At 35.6% G+C, this 23,266-nt stretch overlaps 1 protein-coding gene and 1 long non-coding RNA gene across 2 annotated transcripts in view; both read right to left on the bottom strand.

Annotated features, from left to right (window-relative positions):
* The window catches only part of LOC103009456 (uncharacterized), a 64,405-nt gene extending 58,469 nt beyond the window's left edge, over nucleotides 1-5,936 (bottom strand). Inside the window, exon 1 of the long non-coding RNA XR_009006772.1 lies at nucleotides 5,863-5,936. This is a non-coding gene — a long non-coding RNA (uncharacterized LOC103009456). The remainder of the gene's footprint in view (nucleotides 1-5,862) is intronic.
* A 4,484-nt stretch (nucleotides 5,937-10,420) lies between these two features.
* On the bottom strand, nucleotides 10,421-15,636 carry LOC130707345 (peroxisomal multifunctional enzyme type 2-like). The gene is made up of 3 exons (XM_057541518.1): nucleotides 15,514-15,636; nucleotides 12,194-12,297; nucleotides 10,421-10,749 (listed from the first exon to the last, which is right to left on the bottom strand). The coding sequence occupies exons 1-3, from the start codon at nucleotides 15,590-15,592 to the stop codon at nucleotides 10,465-10,467; spliced, it is 468 nt and encodes a 155-aa protein (XP_057397501.1). The 5' UTR covers nucleotides 15,593-15,636; the 3' UTR covers nucleotides 10,421-10,464.
* Between the last annotated feature and the right edge of the window lie 7,630 nt (nucleotides 15,637-23,266).

The following is a 23,266-nucleotide window of genomic DNA, read 5'->3' as shown; positions in this document are numbered from 1 at the left end:
TACCTCTTGGCTGCCATCTTGTGACCACAATGAGAATAACTTGGAGCTGCCAGGGTGGTTACCACATGGAGCCTGTGGATAAAGCGGGCAGAGAGATGGCCTGGACAACACTGACTCATTCAATGATTTCCCTTCATAGCCAGTCCTACCCATCTAGACTTTTTTCCGTTATATGAAAAAGTTTTATGCCAATTTGAATTGGTTTTATTACTTGCCACTGAAAGAATCCCAAATGATGCAAACTTGAACCATGCTGAACAGTCTGACAGTAAGATGACCAAGTAGGAATCATCGCAGGTTTCTAAGTTGGGAAGTCACATGTTCAGATGTGTTAACCTCTGGAGGCTGCAGGGAAGTGGGTGGCAAGAGGGTGGTAATGAAAGACTGGAAAGCAGTCGGAAAGCCACTAAAATGAGCTATCAAGTGTGAGGTACTAGGGTACAAGTACTTGGGTAGGAGGAGCATAGAGTAAAATCCTTAAATATTCAGGAAATAGAAGTGGTAAGAGTTGGTGAAGGACTGGATATGGGGTGTGAGGAAGAGAAAAGTCAAGGATAACTCTGGTTTCTTAGTTTAACTCAGCAAAAGGTGATGTTCTTAACTAAGACAAAATAAGAAAAGATGCACATTTAGGAGTGGAGAGGAAGATCACAGGTTTATTTTGAACATGTATCTGCAGTAACTACACTTGACCCTTGAACAATGGGAATAAGGGGGTTAAGGGCACCAACCCTGCATGCATTTGAAAACTCGTACATAACTTTACAGTCGGCCCTCAGCCCTCCATATCTGTATTTCCATATCTGTGGATTTAACCAACTATACAAATGGTATAGTACTGTAGTATGCATTTATTGAAAAAAAGCCCAAGTATAGGTAGAGCCATGCAGTTCAAACCCACATTGTTCAAGGGTCAACTATATATGACAACAGTCTAGTAACCATTTGGCACTGTGGGTGGACCTATGGAATTGTTATATGATATGGCAAGATCAGAGTTGAAGATAACAGACTCAGAGTTATGAATACTCAGGTGATGGTTGAAGATAAGGCAGTAAATGAAATCACCCAGGAAGAAAACACCTACCAAAAAGTGGAGAAGGCTGAAACCTCAATCAAAAATTCTGAAAAGACAGGTAGACAGAGGAAATTACCAAAGAGACAAGCAGAAGTCAGGGAGATTAACTCATAGGTTCATTTAAGAAGGTAAAATATTTCTCACCGAAGAATAAAAGGGAAATAAAGAATTAAAAAGGATGGTGCACTCAGCATGATGGTACACAACATGGTGTAATATTAAATATTACAAAAAGGTTAAGGAGCATGAGGACTAATAAGAAGCTACTAAGTCTGGATACCAGTAGCTCTCTGACCATTAAGATTGACAGAGGTGGGTTAATAAGGTAATTAAAAGGTCACTTTCTTAATATGCTTTAAGCATCTAGGGTATATATTCAACAATTTCATTCATTAATATGTAGTGGCATTTGATTAACTTTACTATGCTATTTCTATTTGGAAGGACACTAAGCTGTTCAAGCACAATTATAAAAGACAAACATTAAAAGACTGCCATTTGGGGGCTTCCCTGGTGGCGCAGTGGTTAAGAATCTGCCTGCCAATGCAGGGGACACGGGTTTGAGCCCTGGTCTGGGAAGATCCCACATGCCGCGGAGCAACTGGGCCCGTGAGCCACAATTACTGAGCCTGCGCGTCTGAAGCCTGTGCTCAGCAACAAGAGAGGCCGCGACAGTGAGAGGCCCGCGCACCACGATGAAGAGTGGCCCCCACTTGCCACAACTAGAGAAAGCCCTCGCACAGAAACGAAGACTCAACACAGCCATAAAAAAATAAATAAATAAAAATAAATAAATTTTAAAAAGAGAGAGAGAGAGAAATTATGTTTGTGTGTATGTGTGTGTTCACCTAGAAAAACATCTGAAAAAATCTGCACCAAAGTAGTTATAGTTGTAGTCTTTGAGGTTTAGGATCAGGGACTTCATTAAAAAAAAAAAAAAAAAAAAAGACTGCCATTTGGTTTGTTAAAATTCAACTGGCATAACAATGAATCACCCTAAATTAAATTTATGTGATGCAGTAAAAGCAGTTCTTAAAGGGGCATTCATAGAAATAAATGCCTATCTTAAGAAACAAGAAAAGTCTCAAACAACATAATTTCACACCTCGAGGAACTAGAAAAAGAAGACAAATGAAGCCCAAAGTTAGTAGAAGAGAGAAAATAGCAAATGTTAGAGCAGAGATAAAGGAAACAGAGACTAAAAAAACTATAGAAACGATCAATGAAACTAAGAGCTGGTTCTTTAAAAAGACAAACTAAATTGACAAACCTTTACCTAGATTGACCAAGAAAAAAAGAGAGAAAACACAAACAAATAAAATCTGAAATGAAAGGGGAAATGTTACAATTGATATCACAGAAATTAAAAGGATCACAAGAGACTACTATGAATACCACCAATAAATAAGATAACCTAGAAGAAATGAATAAATTCCTAGAAATGCACAATGTCCCAAGACTGAATAATGAAGAAATAGAAAACCTGAACAGACTAATTACTGGTAAGGAGACTGAATTAGTAATCTCCCAACAAACAAAAGTCCAGGACCAGACAGCATCACAAGTGAATTCTACCAAACATTCAAAGAAGAATTAATACCAATCCTTCTCAAACTCTTCCAAAATTAGAAGAGGAGGAAACTTTTCCAAACTCATTCTACAAGGCCAATATTACCCTGATACCAAAACCAGACAAGAATGGCACAGGGAAATTACAGGCCAATATCACTGATGAACACAGATGCAAAAATCCTCAACAAAATATCAGCAAACCAAATTCAACAATACATAAAAGGATTATAACCATGATCGAGTGGCATTTATCCCAGGGATCCAAGGATGGTTCAACATCTGCAAATCAGTCAATGTCACACACCAAACATTAACAAAATGTATGGATAAAAATCATATGATCATCTCAATAGACGCAGAAAAGCACTTGACAAAATTCAACATCCATTTATGATAAAAACTCCACTTATGATAAAAGCAAAAATAAACAAATGGGACCTAATCAAACTTACAAGCTTTTGCACAGCAAAGGAAACCATAAACAAAATGAAAAGACAACCTACAGACTGTGAGAAAATATTTGCAAATGATGTGACCGACAAGGGCTTAATTTCCAAAATATACAAACAGCTCATACAACTCAACAACAAAAAAACAACAACCCAATCGAGAAATGGGCAGAAGACCTAAATAGACAGCTCTTCAAAGAAGAAATACAGATGGCCAATAAGCACATGAAAAGATGCTCAACATCACTAGTTATTAGAGAAATGCAAATCAAAACTACAACGAGGTATCACTTCACACCAGTCAGAATGGCCATCATCAAAAAGTCTACAAATAATAAATGCTGGAGAGGATGTGGAGAAAAGGGAACCCTTGTACACTGTTGGTAGGAATGTAAATTGGTGCAGCCACTATGGAAAACAGTATGGAGGTTCCTCAAAAAACGAAAAATAGAATTGCCATATGATCCAGCAATCCCACTCCTAGGCATATATCCAGACAAAACTATAATTCAAAAAGATGCATGCACCCCTATGTTCATAGCAACACTATTTACAATAGCCAAGACATGGAAACAACCTAAAAGTCCATCAACAGATGAACGGATAAAGAAGATGTGATACACAAACACACACACACTGGAACATTACTCAGCCATAAAAAAGACTGAAATAATGCCATTTGCAGCAACATGGATGCACCTAGAGATTATCATACCAAGAGAAGTCAGAAAGAGACAGACACATACCATATGATATCACTTATATGTGGAATCTAAAATATGACACAAATGAACATATCTACGAAACAGAAACGGACTCAGATATATAGAGAACAGATTTGTGGTTGCCTAGGGGAAGGGAAGGTGGTGGAGGGATGGATTGGGAGTTTGGGATTAGCAGATGGAAACTATTATATATAGGATGGATAAACAACAAGGTCCTACTGTATTGCACAGGGAACTATATTCAATATCCTGTGATAAGCCATAATGGAAAAGAATATGAAAAAGAATGTATATATGTATAACTAAATCACTTTGCTGTACAGCAGAATTTAACACAACATTGTAAATCCACTAAAATTCAATAATTCAATAAAATTAAAAAATTAAAATAAAATACAGATAACCACACTCCCAAATTTTCAAACATTCTGCTGAAGTCCTCAATAGAGCCTGGAATGTAAAAGAAGAAATAAGTGAGAATGAAGGTATAAGCTTCAGGAGGGCAGGATCACGGCTTTTTTGCTCACCATCATATTCCCAGCAATTAGAATAGTAACTGGGACAGAAAAGGCACCTAATAAATATGTATTAAATTAATTAGTAAATCAATGAACAAACGATGTGACTGAGCAAGTTAGTGAATAAGTAAGCAAGTAATGAATGAAAGACAGCTGTCCCTCTTTCTACTGACTACTTTCCTGGTGACAGTTTGAGCATCACCTAAATCACCAGCACTATAATACTAGGAATATGATTTTGAATTGTATAATAAGGAAAAATATAATTATAACAAAAAATAAGGGAAGTCATGGTGATTTGCATTTAAAATAAGACTTTTATCCTTATTACACAGAAAATTGGATATCTAATTTCATCTATATTTTATCTACAAATTCTAATACATTATTACCCATTACCAAGCTATAGCTAAATAAATGGAGTAGATCAAGAAAGAATAGTAAAAATTAAAGCTAAGGTTACTGCACAACTTTTTTGTGGTAGACGTTTGGTAGAATGGTGAGAAGACTAAAAGAAAACCAGGAGAGTTCCAGCCAAATGTTAGCCAATATTTGGAGTGGTAAGAAAATACCAAAACCTTAAAAAAGAAAGAAGAGGGGTAAGGAGGAAGAGGGAAAGAGAGAGAACAGACACATGTTCTATGTGTCTATGATGAAATACATAGTTTACCTTGTAAACTATGAGTTAACAAAAACAATGTAGTAGAAAAATATTTAAGAGCATTAAAAATGTTCTCAATATATTATTAAGTAAAAACAAGGCAAGTTCCAAAACAATATATTCAGTATAACCTCCTATGTATTTAGAACAAAAATGATAAAGCCTATATTCCAAATACCAGACAAAAACTTTCCACTGCTATTTCCAAAATTTTTTATAATGTTTATCTATTTCTATTGTTCTTAAACTTTAAAACAAATAAATTCTAAGCAATGTATCTTTGGCTTATGTTTAGTTACTAGTATTTCAACATTCATTAAACTACTATCATCTTTTTTTCCACTGCAAATAAAATGTGGTTATGGTGTTTAAACCCCATTATAAGTTCAATAGGTTTGAATGTGCAAGGTTAAGAACCTAACTACCATTTATAAGAAGGATTCAGGGGTCAAATACGTTTGAAGTTCCAAAGAGCTAACACAGAAAAGAGTATCTACAACGTAGCCTAATTATCAACTGAGGGCAGTCTATGTATTCATTCCTGCCAAAAAACATACTCTAGGAAGCATAATTCTCCTCTATGTTTGCTATACCAGCCACATTTCTCACCTCTGTGCTTTGGTTATGTTGTTACAAATCCCCTGAAATGTCCCACTCTCTGGACCTCTACCCCAATCTACTCCACCCCCTCCTCCCGTATTTTCTAAAAAAGCTTATGAATTTTTAGAACACTAATCTTGCTTTCTCACAATTGGAAGATAAATAGAAACTTATTAATCAACTTCTGTGATAAAGTATTATGTTACATACAAAGCCTATGAATCTAACAATATTATTATAAGAACTAGAAATGAGTTACCATCCATAAGCATTATTAAACCGGATCCTTTATCCAGGACGTCAGCAACAATTGCTTCACATTTTAATTTTCCTAAAAATGGAAAGTAAATAAATAAATAATAAATAAATAAATAAGGAGACTGTTTTAAAGACCATAAGTTATATGAAGACATGAGAGAAATTAACATAACTTCCACTGTAAGTTCAGTAAAACTAAAAAATCATGATTTAGAATAATTTTCAATATAATGTTGAATCATAAACATTAAAAGCAATCAGAATACCTGAGTCACCAAATTTGAAACATCAATAATTCTGATACATTAGGTTGTAAAAAGTAACAATTTTCAATCATTCAATGAACACTTGTTAAGCATACAGCCAACACCAGCTACCCCATTCCTTCTCAAATCTCTACTCTATGGGCTTCAGTTAGACAGTGTTTCTTTCTAACTACTCTGTTCTTTTAGGGACTGTTCCATTATTTAACTGGTAATGTCTTGATGGATTAACAATTATTTGGGAGTGAACTCATAATCTTTTTCTCCAACCTGTTTTTCTCTTTTGTTCCCTATACGAATGAATGGTACTATCCACCCAACTGCCAAGCCAGAAACTTCAGCATGACCCCTGCCTCATAAAATAGTGTCTAAGTATGTGGCAAGACTGGAGTATGCAGAGACTGGGAGAAGCTAGATTATATGAAAAGTTTCTGACTTCATCCTGAAGTCTATGAACAGCCATCTGGGGTTTTTAACAGGGAAGTGACAAATACACTTGCATTTTGGAAATAATATTCTGGCTGCAGTGAGATGAGCAGACCTGAAGGGAGCAAGAATGGAGGCAGCGGGCTTCCCTGGTGGCGCAGTGGTTGAGAATCTGCCTGCTAATGCAGGGGACACGGGTTCGAGCCCTGGTCTGGGAAGATCCCACATGCCGTGGAGCAGCTGGGCCCGTGAGCCACAATTACTGAGCCTGCGCGTCTGGAGCCTGTGCTCCACAACAAGAGAGGCCGCAATAGTGAGAGGCCTGCACACCGCGATGAAGAGTGGCCCCCGCTTGCCACAACTAGAGAAAGCCCTTGCACAGAAACGAAGACCCAACACAGCCATAAAAATTAATTAATTAAAAAAAAAAAACAAAAACACAAAGTATGGGGGAACTGAGTAAAAAATGTAGAGCTTTTAAAATGTGTTTGAACTTAAGGGACTACCTGGTTTAAAACAACTAAACACAGTCATAGATCAACATCTATGAGCCCCATGGTAACCACAAATCAAAAGTCTACAACAGATACTCAAAAACAAAAGAGAAAGGAACACAAGCAAAAGAAAAGCATGAAACCACAAAGGAAAAAACTAAAAGAAGAAGAAAAAAACAGCGAAGAACTACAAAAACAACCAGAAACAAGTAACACTAACACTGAAACAGAATTATTCAGCATTAAGCAATACAAATTTTTTTTAAATTAAAATCTCAAAAAAAATTAAAGTACAATTCTAGCTATTTGCTGACCTCTACATTATATAATGTGAAATGAAAAAGACTTTTTTTTTATTTTACCACCTTACATGGTCAGTATATAATTAATATTCTGACATCAGAGTAGCAACATAAAACAAACATATCAAAGTAAAGTGAAAAGATAGAGAAGATTTACTGAACAAGTAAGATACTATTGAGAAAAATAAACTGATTATTAAGACAGCCTTGGTTTTACTTACTCTAAAAGAAAATAGAAAAAAGTTAATTACAAGACATTCTGTATCTTTTAACATTGTTTACGTTATGAAAAACAGTACCAACACAAATACCTGAGAAAAGAGTGAAGAATCATATTCATGGGAATCATAACTGATTATACACAATCACTAAGTTTAGGACACACACAGAATATGCTCCTTTCAATTGTTGACCAGATGTTTAGTATTTTGAAGTAATTTATTAAATAAGACTATTCAAATAGGACAAAGTTTAAGGCAACCAAAATAGGTACTAGTTAACATCAATCTACTCTAATGGCTGACATGCACATGAATAACTTATAATATAGTTTATTTAGGTTGCTCTATGCCAGTTTAACACATTGACACAGTTTGGAAGGTTAGTCAGAAAATAAAACGATCAAGAACTCACCTGCTCTGGGAAGTGGTTTATATAACTCCAAGTACTGCTCCCCAAGAAGAACCTACATTAGGGTAAGCAAAATTTTATTAGTAGACTTTCTTTTTCCACAGCTTCTTCTGTGGATACCGCTAATCACAAGTGGCATTTCACTGTCCACACGTTCACGCGACTACTTCCCCCAAACTATCTGTCTCAATTTGGCTCCCACTTCTTAATTATATGATTCAGAAATAATCAGTCCCCCAATCTAAAGACTGTCAGCTCTCTAGAATAGAAAAGATACATTTGTGTTCTTTCTTGACATTCATAAATTTTTGTTGACTGATAACTGTGGATTATTTGCCAATGGAGACACTAAACTAGGCGCATTTCCAGTGCTCGTCACTGCGCCTGGAACATAGCAGGTATCCAATAAATATCTATTGAATAAAAATGAACAAATAGGTCAGTACTAGTAAAGTAATTTCAGGTCACACCTGCCAAATACAAATGACACAACCAAAACATTAATATAAATCTTACAACCACATTCAAGTAAAAGCACTGCCAATGTCAACATTTCCTTAGTGTAAGAGTAAATACTAAAGACCCCGTGCAACATCAGAGCCACTTAACTTCAATGTATCAAAGCAAGAATATAAAAATATATGTAGGAATACAATAGGACAGTAAAAACAAAACCTGACCCATATATCCGAATGACCACACTCAACTGCTATGGGACAGTTTAATTCCCAGTCTTCCTCAGAACCCAGAAGGGAAAAAGAAAAGGGGTGAGGGTAGTGATGGGAGGACAAATGAAGGACTGCCTCACTATCATACGACCTGGAAGCTCAAGGTTAGGAAGACTGGGATTCAAATCCCAAGACGGCTATCATCCCCAGTGACAGATTTTGAACACTATTCATGATTTCCAACTCCTTCCAACTCTGAGGAAGAATTCTGAAACATTTACTTTAATTGTTTGTACTGACATTACCCAAACAGAAGAACTGTATGCAACAAATACCATGGGAGAGTGACTAAAACAACAAACTGCCTGGCATCTATTCCTTGCCTCCCTTCCAACTTCATCGAATACTTTAATAAAATAACCGTAGATTCTCATAGACTCAGAGCAGCAATAAGCTAATCGATCCTCCAGTAAATGGGTTCTCCAATCAGTCAAAATCACAGAAATCAGTTCAAAAGTCTACGATTCAACAGTTATCAACTGGACTCATGGCCTGACCCTCACTTCAAGAAATAAAATAACCCCAAAGCCTTCTCACAATTGTTTGCTCCTCCCTTCTTGAAACCATTTATTCACTTTGCTTCTCAAATACCACACTCTCCTGATACGCCTCATACCTCACCAGCCACTCCTTCCCAGTCTCTCTTGCTCACTCCTCCTCATCTCTTCCACCTCTCACCTCTCACCAAACTCAGGCTTTTCTCTACTTACATTCACACATGGGTGATTTCACCCAGCCTCATGTCTTTAAATCTCACTTAAATGCTACGAATCCCAGTAGGGCCTCCCCCGCAAACTCTAAACTCACATATTTAACTGCCCACTGTATACCTCCACTTGAATGTGTACTAGGCATCTCAAATCTGTCCAAAACCAACTCCTGATCATCCCCACCTTAAAGTAACTGTATATATCTATTTTATTATACATAGTAATATATCATATGTAACTACTATACATGTTAAATACATTGTACATAATTAATTCTAAATATATGGGTATATATGCATATATATCATCCCAGTTAACCAGACCAAAAACCTTCCTCCTTGACTCCTCTTTCTTTCCATGCATATCCAGACTAGTGCTGGAATTACCATAATCAACTCCAAACTGGTTTCCCTGCTTCCATGCTTGGCTCCCATAAATCTATTCTCCACAGAGGAGCAAAAATGAGCCTGTGAGTGAACATAGCCAGATCATACCATTCCTCAGTTCAAAGCACTACAGATGGCCTCCCATGTTAATCAGAGTATGAGGTGAAATTCTTACGATGACTACAAGGCCCTCTTCTCCTACCACTGCCCCCTTGCTCATTCTATAGCTGTATCAACCCCCTTGCTGTTCCAAAAACAAGGTAAGTATGCACCTGCCTCGGGGCCTTTTACACCTGTTCTCTTTGCTTCAAATATTCTTCACTCTTGCTCCTTCATCACTATCGTCAGGTGAGGATTATCATACCCACTTTATAGATAAGGAAACTGAAGCTTAGAGAAGTTATTTACCCTTGGTCAAATAGCATGTAATGGCAGAGAGAGAATTAATAACATTATGCCAGGGTTATGGACTGTACATAATTATTGTTGTCTTCTTTTTGCTTGCCTTTTCAACTCTCTACCCTTTTTTTCTTTTTAAGAAAAATCAAAAGACATGCTAAATCTTTATCCTTGAATCAACCACTATAAACTATTGTATTAAGACACCACACACACACACACACACACACACACACACACAGCATGTGACATTTACCAATCATATTTAAAGAAAGAGAAGAAGAGCAAAATAAAGGTTTCTTATTATGCATACCTTTGCCAAGTTGACTGAGAGCCCAGGAATCTCTGCTAATCCTCCACCCATTATAGATTTCTGAGCTAGAATAACTCCGAAGGTAGGCAAACAGGAGAAATCAGAACTCCCTTCATAAATAAATTTCAAATCTTTCGGTTCCTTGAGAGATGCTCCCACTCCAAGGGCATACATAATAGTGTCCAGTTCCGTATAAGAAGAAGAAAATGGAGGAAGTTTATGGCCAATAGCTCCAGCCTATGGAACAATTGTAGAAAGTTATTTTTTTCACTGATATTCTTGTCAAATCTTTAAATTTCTGACTTTTCAAAACTATTAACTGCTACATACTTAGCTTTGTGAATAGAATGTCATTTTACTAAATCTGATAGGGTATCATAATTGTTTCACTATATTTTTTAAATAAAATCAATTATAATGTATGGAAAAAGACTTCATTTACAAATAAGTACTTTTTTCTTGCCCGCTTCTTGTTAACAGATAGTATATCTCATTTTCAACTTTCCTGTCTCTGATGATGGAAAAGCCTATTAATACAGTGACTGTTAGCTACTCAAAATTACAAAAAATAAAAAACTTATTATAAACAGGGATAATGAATGGCTCTATAAGATCTATTTTATAAAAGTCAGTAGAAACAGATGAGCAAAACACTGCTTAATGCTTGTAAATCAGACTCCTTCATAATGGTTTTGGTTATAATTAGATTTTACCGTAAGCTCCTACCCAGGACTATCCTTTATCTAATTGGATATTGTATTTTTCTATTTAGTGATGACATGCCTAGCTAATTTGTGAAGCATATGTTAGGTTCTAAAAGAATCATGTCCAATTTTTGATCACTTTCATTCTAAAGCAAGAGTCAGCAAACAACAGCTGAGAATTAAGAATGGTTTTTACATTTTTTTAAGAGTGGTCTAAAAAAAGAAAAAGAAGATTATGTGTCAGAAACAGTACGTGGTCCATAAAGCCTAAAATATTTACCATCTGGCCCTTTACCAAAAAAGTTTGCCAACCCCTACTCTAAAGTAAAATCACATTTACAAACTGATCATATTCTCAGGGTTACAATTAGATTGTTTATTTCATCACTATGTCTCCCCTGAGTCACAAAACACCACAACTGAATGTGTCAAATGACTTATTTCTTATTATTTATGCACTATAATTTTTTTTTAAAAAAAGAAGTACTGGACATAGCTAATCAGCAAACTTCACAAGAGCTATAACCACAGCTCTCTTAGAATTTCTGACACAATGGGAGACTTTTTACTTGCAGCCATGTTGAAATATTTCCAAAATACAATCTGTCAATGCTTTTCCTTAAAAGAAATGACTCAAAAGAGGCACTAAGTTAAATATCCTTTTCTAAAGAGTTAGAAAGTGACTGAAGGACGATTATCAAAAATGCTCCAAAAAACAAAACATACGCTTGTTTATTACACGGAAGAAGAGAAAGTAAAAGTTACATTTAATATTTTAGCTTTACATTCATTCAAATTTTATAAACATTCATTACATGTTCTATAAAGTTTTATGGTCACTCACCTTTCCTATTTAACAATAAACTAATAGCTTGGAAAAGCATTTTTTGCATAAAAGAAAAGAAAAAAGAAAAAAAGGAAAGAAAAGAAAAAAGTCTCCAAAGAAGGCAAAGCGTTAGGCTTTCTCTTCCACTTACAAATCCTGATGTAGCTGTTGATGTCACATTACTGGTATGATTTGCCGAAACTCCTCCATCTGAATCTATTTTATTTAGAGCTTCAATTATACCGCCAATTGAGTCTAAAAAAAAGAATAAATAACAATAATAATGCTTTTTTCCATCAACAGACGAATGGATAAAGATGTGGTACATATATACAATAGAATATTACTCAGTCATAAAAAAAGAATGAAATAATGCCATTTGCAGTGACATGGATGGACCTAGAGATTGTCATACTGAGTGAAGTCAGAAGGAGAAAGACAAATATCTATGATATCACTTATATGTGGAATCTAAAAAAAATAGTACAAATGAACTTATTTACGTAACAGAAACAGAGTTATAGATGTAGAAAACATACTTATGGTTACCAAGTGAGAGGGAGACACGGAGGGATAAATTGGGAGACTGGGATTGACATATACACACTACTATATATAAAATAGATAACTAATAAGAACCTACTGTAGAGCACAGGGAACTCTACTCAATACTCTATAATGACCTATATGGGAAAAGAATCTAAAAAACAGTGGATATATGTATACGTATAACGGATTCACTTTGCTATACAGCAGGAACTAACACAACATTGTAAATCAACTATACTCCAATAAAAATTAATTAAAAGAAAAATCAGTCCCACTAGGGTGTGGGAAGAGCATTTGCATATGTGAAATATCTAGCCAGTTATTTTACAGTGCTATTGAAATAGTGACCCACAGGACAAACTTCCAGATTTTTCCTATATAGTTGAACTATATTTCATTTGTACTGAAAAAAAATTTAAATCATGAATGATTCAAGTCCATCAACTTCAGGATAAGTAAGGATGAACGAATTGAATTTTCTCTTTAGGATCACTGGAATTTAAATAAGACAGAGTGCTTTGGTAAACCTATTACATAAAGATCATAAAAGCATCATCTTTCAAATATCCTAAAGAGCTAATATTCTCCTGGTGAAATCCAAATAAATGTAAGCTATTTCCAAAAAAGAAAAAAAAAAAGCTTTTGTTACAGACATGACTAAGAAAAGCTACAATGCTTTAGACGATCATTCCTATAACATCCAGCAAGCCTGCTGCAGAACCTTCGCGGGCATTCATGAACTGACTGCATGATGTCAGGCTATTGCAAGAAAAAATCATGAAAGGCTCTGAATAGACCAAAGATAACTGGATGTTTCCAACATACTCTCCCCACGTTATGATTCCAAAGAGGCTCTGAGCTTTGCAAAGTCTTTGAGTGGTTTTACAACTCTGTAAAGTCAGATCCTTGTCCACAGATGTGCAATTTCCATCTGGTGGAGGGACAACTAATTTTCCTTCTCTCCCACCATCACCCCTCCTCCAGGATGTAACAATGTCAAGATTACCCCCCAGGTCTCTGTACAGGTAACTGCTCAGAAAATATTACTGAAAATTCTTCCAGAGAAAACCACCGTTATGACCAGTGACTACGGACAGAATTCAGAAGCTGCTATTCTGGGGTCTAAAAGGTTAGTAAAGGAGATTCACGGAGTATCCACATATGCCATAAGGTTCCAAAAGCTCTGGGACCTTTCTAACAAACCTTAGATATGCGGGCCTCCTTCTAAACTCAGACAAAAACTATAACTAAACTACAGAATGTGAGATGACCAGGGCTCTCTGCCATTCCTGGTGACACGAGGTAGGTTTCTTGCCTACCAATCTTCCTCTTACCACCCCATTTAGGCTGCTGCCTAGATGGGAGGCTATTTAACTGAAAGTAACCTCGGTACAGGCCGGCGGTACTGCACTCAAAGACAGACCACCTGAGTTAACTCTTGGCTCAAACACTGAGAAAGCTTGGGCCACTTACTCAGCTTTTCTGGGATTTAGTTCCATCATCTGTAAAATGAGAATGATGAAATGGGTGCTTGGAAAGTCGTGATTCTACAGAAAGTGTAACATTTTTTTTCTAACTGTACTTCAAATACTAGGGGTATCTTTTCATTTATAACTATATAATTCATTGTTAGCTTTTTCTTTATATTAGTCTAATACTTCTAAGGCAATAAAATGGAATTCTGACCTCAGAGAAGAGTTTTTAAGACACTTCTTCCTTTTTCCTTTTCCTAATTTTCATTGATAGGTGACTGCTATTCGGAGACTAAATTTATCTCAAATATCAAAAAAAAGAATACAGAAAATGCTACCGCTAATGACATAACAATCATGTTATCCTCTGATTGAGAAAAGTACAATGAATATTTCAGTGAGTGTACCAGCAGACGGGAAAGTAACATTGGGATTAAAAAAAAAAAAAGAACAGTCATTTTTCAGATATATTCTTCTATCAAACATTAAATATAATACTAGGAAGGGAAAAACAGATTTTTCTATAAAATAATCCTGATTCATGATCCTTCCCAGAAAGGTCCTTTAAATTTCATATATTATATACATATGTGAGTTATACTAGAAAAAATAATGTGACTTTTATTGGCCATCTCTTCCTGTGGCATATCATAGATGATTCAATAATTCAAGGTAACAAGCATTTACTAAATCCTTTCTATGAGTTCAACACTATACTAGCACCAAATACAAAAGGACATACAAGATACATTCTCTGCCTCCAAAGGAACTTATTATGCAGCTAAGAAACCACACACTTATGAAACAAAAGCAGTGGAAAGCAGTCATGATTAGACGCTCAAGTTGTAAGAGTTCAGCTAAGAAAGAGATCTTCTGAAGCCCAGAATATCTGGGGAGGTTTTGTTGAACATCTGGGGCTTGAGTTTTTCTAAAGAAGCACCGAGATTAGCAGAGGTGATAAAAGGAATAAGAGGCATCTTAGAAAGGCAGAGAAACAGTAGCAAAGACAAAGTGCTAAAACAAAGCAAAATCTATTCACTAGAGAGAAAAGACCTAAGCCTAAATAATATAAGACTTAACTAAACTTTTGGGAAAATAAGGAAAAATCAGGTCAGATAAGGAGCATGTGATTAGATAAGGCAAGACTTTGAAACCAACCACCAGATGGGGAATAGATGCATTGAGCACAAATGGGTAAACACCTCCTACCGTCCTCTCAATCACACATATACCAAAAAATCAGGATCATAAGAAAACTGAAAAACTGACAGTGGGAGTAACATACATACCTTAAATTGGAGAGTTCTAATACCTACTGGAGCAGAAAATGTGCTCTAGATGATTTGAGCATCTAAGTTATCACAATTAAGAAGACAATTCCATAAGAGAAGAGAATGCTTTGTTGCCTCTGATTCTCCAACCAGGACTGAACTGACTTGGGACTCTTTACCTTGAATTCTCTGAGGCTTGGTGGCATTATCAAAGTCACAGATCTTCGTCCAGTTAGCCTTCACCGCCTCAGGAGTCATTGGCTGAGTCCTCTGTCTTACAATGGCTCCAAGGGTCCGCTCCCATCGTACTGGTTATAGAAACAAAACTAAGATACTTAACACACAGTTTAAGAGCGAGACAGAAAGCAGAATTCATGAGTCCCCTGAATTTTTTTTTTTTAACTTCAAGAAAAATGGAATTTGGATAAAAGATTCTAACTTCTAAAGATTTTTACTACAAATGTTTTTTTAAAAGAATAACAAACCCATTAGGATGTCAAATTTCTTTTTCTAATATTTGAAGCTGAAGGGAAAACCTCTCCCTCCTCTGACTATGCCAGATACTACTAAAGGTAAGATGAAATGCTGAATCAGAAAGTTAAATTATATATAATCACACCAAAAGACTGTCTTCATCACCACAGATCACTTAGATAATACACTTTAAGGTAACAGAACAGAATAGGGCTTTGTTGAATAGCAAACTGAAAACTAGTGGTGATAACAGGCCAAAGACTCCAGATAATCAAATTAATATATCAGACAACCCCACATAATTCTCCCGTTTCCTCCCTTTGCTCTTCCTCCTTGTCCATGGGAAGTCAACTAGATTGCCCAGATTCACAAAAATCATCATTGCTGCATAAGTTCCATGAAGATAATTTTTAACATTGTGTCTTTTTTAAAAAGCCTGAGGAATAAACAGAACCTTATTTAAACAGAATGGTCAGACTTTGATGATTACTAAATTGAAGATTTGTCCTGGGGAATGACAGAAGCTTCTAGAGGTTTCTTATTGATAATGTCCCATATACAGCTTTTATTGCAACAACTGATCTTCCTTTCTTAAAAGATGTCATAAGACACTTAAAAATGTTTGAATAAGTTCCTTCATAACTTAGAGAACAGTCATTAATAATATTCTACAATATGTTGTAACAATGTCATCCAGTAATGGCAGCCTTTTAAATAATTCAATTAATTTTGATACCAGCATCCAACTGAAAACTTGAATTGGGATATTGGAATGTTCACAATTTTTTTTAAACACCATAAAGTAATTATCCAATCTGGAGCTCACAATGTTTAAGAACTGGGGAAAAAGAGGACTTAAGCCAGATGAATTTACTGTTGGGCTGAAGGAGAATAATTTCTATAGATCAGCTGCAATTTCTCTTCTAGAAAGCTGTCCAGTGTGATTCCCCACTGTCTCCTTCTGATGTCTCATGCTCCAAGGAAGAAAAGAATCACTGAGAGAATTGGAGAACTTGCCTAGGACAGAGCTCTTCCCATCTTCAAAAAACGCCCTCCCTTCCACTCACTACTCTGCTGAACAAGCATGTGGGGTGCCGGAGACATGGGAAGACACACATCAATATAAAGAGAGACTGTGCTGTCTGAAAAAACAGCCAGTTCTGAATAGGACAGGACAAATATTGAATAAGCACTGCTAATAGGAAAAAAACTGAAAAGATCCTTGAAAATACCACAGGCCTGCAGGACAACTTCCATGTTTTAGAAGACCTGTTGCTATTACAATGTTTGAGTTTGATTATGCGTGCACTAAATCCAATGGTTCGGCATTTGACAAGGTCTTTACCCAGCTCTACCTGGATATGCAGGTTTAAAGATATGGAAATAATGTATGGCAAACCAAAAACCAAAAGAGACTTACATTTTCCAATCCATCCTGCTCCAACCTACCAAAAAGAGGAGGAAGAAGTTATACCATCTAATGTGAAATTACTAATAGAATTTTCATGAAATTAACAAAACAGGCAGCTATCTTTTTACCAGTATCCGAATGCTAGATGACAATGGATGAAAATAATGCAGCTCTACAAAACTCCGTTGGCCGGCATGACTTTGCACTATTCATGTTATCAGAGTAGAAAAATAAAGCAACACAATATAGCAGAAATGCATGTAGTAGAAAAGCATGACTTTGCACAGAAACCAAGGTGCGATACCAGTTCTTCTACAGACTATCTGTCTGATTCCTGGTCAAATAGTTTGACTTCCCTAAACTCAAGATTCCCCTTATATAAAATCAGGATAATAATACACTCTTCATGAAGTAACCATGAAGGTTAAACAATATAAATACCAAATTTGCCCAGCACATCACTTGAAATACATGTCCTTCTAGAAAGACTAAATGAATCAAAAAAAATAAAAAGCAAAGAAAAATAAAGCCAGGATTTGACTTAATGAACTACATATACTCATTTTAATGAAACACCTTTATATAGAAATATGGCAAATGACCAAATACATTAATCACCGTACAGAAAGATGGTATTTTTTCTAGAAGCCATTCAAGGAAATCCTCAGAAGAAAATGTCTGATGTAAGAAAATCTGTTTGTCATATCTTCAAACACCACAACTACAGTGTTCCACATGCATATAACAGAAGAAACTGTACCAGCAGACAGCACACTTCTCAGTGGCTCTACGCTCAAGGGTATGGCTTTTTAATCACTCATTCCTTTACATATATTAACAGGACAATCGGCCTTGATGCTGTCAGAGTAGTTAAAGTGGCAGTGGTACTGATAACAGGCAAGAAAAATATCATCTTTTATCATATTTGGGGAGTGAAGCAACAAGCTGCAAACTCCTCGCAGGTGCTAGAAACGACAGCTCCAGTCGATCCAAAAAATCTCTATCTGCCACTCTAGATATCTATCAAAACTTGGCAAACAAAGTGTCAATTTACATTCAAGGTTTAAGTCAGGATATTACACACCGCTCTTACTGTATTTTGCACTCAATCTCACACAGCAAATGTCCCTTACTAAAACTGTTCACAGTATAGTAAAATAAAAGAACAACATACAAAACTTCATCTACAGCATTATCCTAGTTATCTGTGCATGTCTGGGTATGTGTGTAAATTGTATACCTAAAATAAAAAGACTACTCGTGTAAAATGCACATCTAATAAAAGACTGGAAAAGAATATCCATAAAAATATTAATAGGAGTTATCTCTCGATAGTGGTAATGTGGGTGATTTTTATTTTCCTCTATAAACTCCCCTATATATTTGAAGTTTTCTACAAAAAGCATATATTATTTTTGGTCACAGAATTAATAACAAATATAAATGTAAAAGACAAAGAATTTTTGTTTAATTCCTTAATGAGATAAAAGACAGGCAGACCAAATTTGGAGCTCCACACGGCTTGATATTATTAAATTTCTCTTCTGTAAATCTAGAGTTGTAAAGTTCTTGCCACCTCTAATTTTCCACAATTCACAATCAACGACTGTGATTAAGAAAGCAGAGGTGCCTATCTCTGCATAGACAGGTGTAGACTGTTTCTCATTTACTAAACAGCTTTTTATTCAAATAAATCAGGCTAATATATCATTCACTTCAAACTGAGCCAGGTAATTTTGCTACCAAGAAATATCTTTGGATGTCATGTATTCTGCATGCAACAGGTTTATTATTATATTACCACAGAGAATCAAATAAAGGAGGGTGGTCTAAAATATAACACTTTATGCTAGAAAAGAAAAAAGAGATCAAACTCAAATGAGGACCAAAAAATATATAAATCAGCATAAGGAAATCTAAAGGGACTTTGATTATAGAGTGAAAACTGAACCTCACTGGATGGTAGGATTATGTGTGGTTTTTATTTTTATAGCAAACTTGTAAAGCTTTGCGATAGGGAAACATAGCAAAGTTTATTTTTAAAGTTAATACAGATAATAAGTTGTGTTTACTGATCTATCATACCCAGACTGAATTCCTGCTATACTGATATAATAGTTAAAATTGAGGGGTGACTGCTAGGTATGCTAAGAGTTTAAAAATATGATCTCCAGTTCTCACAACAAAACCCCAAGAAAACTAAAACTCAGGGAGGTTAATCTGTACAATATTCCAGCGAGCCAGCAATTACCAGAGCAAGAAATCAAAACCTGGCCTGGCTGACTTTAAACCATCACCTCTGTCCCTTCACTTTACTACTCAGCATCTCTAACCAAATGAGACTTTCTGTATCTGACTAAACACATCAAACCAGCCAGTCACATTTTCATTTGACAAGAATATCAGAAATGAAGAACTAGGGAAGAACAATTTACAAAGTTGCTGTTACTTTCTCAAAAAAGGACATTAGTCATACTTGTTCCTTAATTATAACATATACATAATATTAAAAAATATACAAGTGATACCAACTGATGCAGATTTTTACAAATGTGAACAACTGGAAAATACTAATTTTTGAATCAGTTTTTATATTTAATTACACAAATATTGCTTTGGGAGAAAGTGCAAAGGTGCAGAATACCTCAAACAAGCCACCATTTTCCTCACAACTCTCATGGCAAAGCCAGAGGACCAGGGGTGCCACGTAATCTGGCTTCAGAGCTTCCAGAAGATCTGAAATAAATAGCCAAAAAAAGAAAAAAAATCTATCAATAAGAATATATACATATTCAATCAATCATTTTACTTTCTGAAAATTCCTCACTTATAAAATTATAGGTTCAGAGACTTTTTAAATAAATAAGAAAAAAATTAGATAAACATAAATAATTAGTATTAACATCCAAGGCTTTTAGAAGAATCTTTTCATCCCAATGGATATATTCAGGCTTCTAACATACAAGGCATCAGATATACCTTTCCAAGATGGGTAACATACTGTTTAGAAGACAAGTTAAAGCTGCCTTGGCAAAGACTGGTGAGCAAAGGCATACATAGCATAATGAACTTAGGTACCATTCATTCCCAAAACTATTTTGCTCTCCCAGAAGCTAGAAAACTACAAAACAGCCTTGACAACTGTAATGGCAGTAAGATGATGGAAAATGGACCTTGCAACCGTGACTGATGAGTCACAAAGTGTTAAGAAATATTTTCCTGCTGCATACCTTCTGTGAGCAACTTAACAGAGCAGAAAGGTACTACACAAGGAGCATGAACACCTAGATTTTACTGCTGGCCCTGCCATGTAGGCAATTTAGGGCATTGAGCACAGCGCTCAACTCTCTTGGACGTGTGTCTGCATCTGTAAGATGGTAATTAAAATGCGTTACCTGCCTATTCTACTAAGTTGTTGCAAGGCTCAAAGGAGACACGATTTGTAAATACATCTTATAATCTTTAAAGAATCAAATAAATGTAAATTTTAACTGTGAAGGGACAAAATACAGTTTTATATTTTAAAGTGACAAAGATGACATTTACAGTTCCTGTAAATTAAAGAGCAGCTCTAAGAACCTTTCACTTTACAGTATTCCTGACCCCAGAAACTGTGAGATAATATATACTTGTTGTTTTAATCCACAAAATTTGAAGTAATTTATTACACAGCAGTAAATAACTAATACAGCTTGGGAAGTTAGTTCATGGGTATTCATCCTAAGATTATGTTTCATTTCATGTAAGAAACATGTAAGTCACATACATGACTTTCCATTTTTCAAATATATTTCAAAGGGGGAAATGAAATTGCAAATATCTCCCCACATTACTCATAACACCTGGTTCTTTAACAAATAATTCCTTTGACAGCCTGTAAGTTAATATTTCAGAGGAAAAGAGGAAAAATGCTGAGGCAAAATAAATTTTCGGCTTTTTCTAAACTATAAAAAAGTAATAAATACCAAAATTTAAAATAACAGGAATTCAGAATCTGAAGGGCTTTTAAAAATGATCTGTAACAACTCTCTTCCTTTACAGAAGAGAAAGCAGGTCCAGAAACTTAAATTATTTGTCTAAAGTAGATCTTATTCTCCAAACATCTTTCACTAGGGTTTGGTGGGCATAAAAGATACTACATTAAACAGTGACCTAACATCTCTAGAGGTCAAAATTAATGGAAGCTACATTCCCAAAGGAAAGCAAATTTAAAAGCTCAAGTTTTCAATATTTTCTTGGAAACTTGCTGCTTCCCCAAGAAAGTCTACAGCCAATGGCAAAAAGTGACTAAGGTAGGAGTCTAGCACAGAAATGATACGCATAAAATTCTAAATAGTGGTTACCTCTTGGCATGAAGCAGAGGAACAGAATAGAAGGTATAAAGTTAGATGCAAGTAATGTTCCAATTCTTGGGTTGAGCAGTGAGTTCATGACTATGCATTACATTTTGATGCTTTACTTCTTGCCAGTAACCTACACTGTTGTGCATATATGTAGCATTATACTTAAATAATCCAGTTCTTTAACAAGAATTCCTTCAATAAGATATGAGAGTATAAAGAGTTTTTAAAATAAGGGACTTTTTTAAATGGCCCTGTTGACAAAAGAAAAGGAAAAAAAAAATTAGATCTCAGGTACAAATAGCTGTTCTACACTAAAGCAAACTGGTTAGGCACAGCTCTTAGGAAAAGCTAGCAAGTACATACTTGGTATTACAAATCCCAAGTTCTAAAATGAATGTTAGCTCAAACGTGGAAAGTAAAATGGTATTGTGAATAAGCATTTGTATGCCATGAAGCAGCTAATTCTAAAGTAATTTCACTCATCAATTGTTTTGTACTGTTTCACAGAAACTACTTTTAAAGTATTATAGATATTTTCTTTTTAGAAATATGTTAAAACCAGGAGTATCAAAAACCATACAGTTTTCCACCAGTCAAGTATTCTATTTCTTATATAACTAAATAAATAAGCATTGGCTCTCAATCATACATTTAAATTTTTAAATTTAAAACTTTATATTTCATGTTTTCAAAGAACAAAGTTGGAAGACTCACATTACCTGATTTCAAGACTTACTATAGGGCTTCCCTGGTGGCGCAGTGGTTGAGAGTCTGCCTGCTAATGCAGGGGACACGGGTTCGAGCCCTGGTCTGGGAAGATCCCACATGCCGCGGAGCGGCTGGGCCCGTGAGCCACAGCTGCTGAGCCTGCGCGTCTGGAGCCTGTGCCCCGCAACGGGAGGGGCCGCGATAGTGAAAGGCCCGCGCACCGCGATGAAGAGCGGTCCCCGCACCGCAATGAAGAGTGGCCCCCGCTTGCCGCAACTGGAGAAAGCCCTCGCACGAACCGAAGACCCAACACAGCCAAAAATAAAAATAAATAAATAAATAAAGTAGGGGAAAAAAAAAATTATAAAAAAAAAAAAAAAAAAAAAGACTTACTATAAAACTACAGTAATCAAAACATCATGGTATTGGTAAAAGGACAGGCCCAGAGATCAATACAACAGAACAGACAATCCAGAAATAGACCCACACATACCTACGTGGTCAACTGATTTTCCACAAAAGTGCAAAGGCAATCCAAATCAAGAATGAGGAATAGTCTTCAGGACAAATGAACTCGCAGTTTCTTCAACAAATAATTGGCACTTTTTCAAAAAGGAGAATGAACTATCATATGTTAAATAAAACTTAAGAGATACAGTAACAAAACGACTGTGAACCTTGTTTAGATCATTGTGGAATAAACTAACTCTAAAACGATATTTTTTAGATAACGAGGAAGTTTTCATATAAATTTGGTATTAGACAATGTTAATGAATTATTTTATTTGGTGTGATATTGGTATTGTGGTTATAATGTCCATATCTGTTAGAGACACATTTCCAAGTATTTATTAGGTGAAATGCAACATCTAAGATTTGCTTTGAAATGTTACAGAGAAAAAGGGAGAGGGTAATAAAATAAATAAATCAATAAGACAAAATCATTTTGAAATATGCCCAGAGCATTCTGTTCTCCTTAACAAAGGCCTATCCTCA

The sequence above is a fragment of the Balaenoptera acutorostrata genome, chromosome 2 (assembly GCF_949987535.1).
Source record: "Balaenoptera acutorostrata chromosome 2, mBalAcu1.1, whole genome shotgun sequence".
NCBI classification, from domain to species: domain Eukaryota; kingdom Metazoa; phylum Chordata; class Mammalia; order Artiodactyla; family Balaenopteridae; genus Balaenoptera; species Balaenoptera acutorostrata.
Note: the sequence above shows the minus strand (reverse complement) of the source record. Positions and strands in the feature narration are given on the sequence as shown.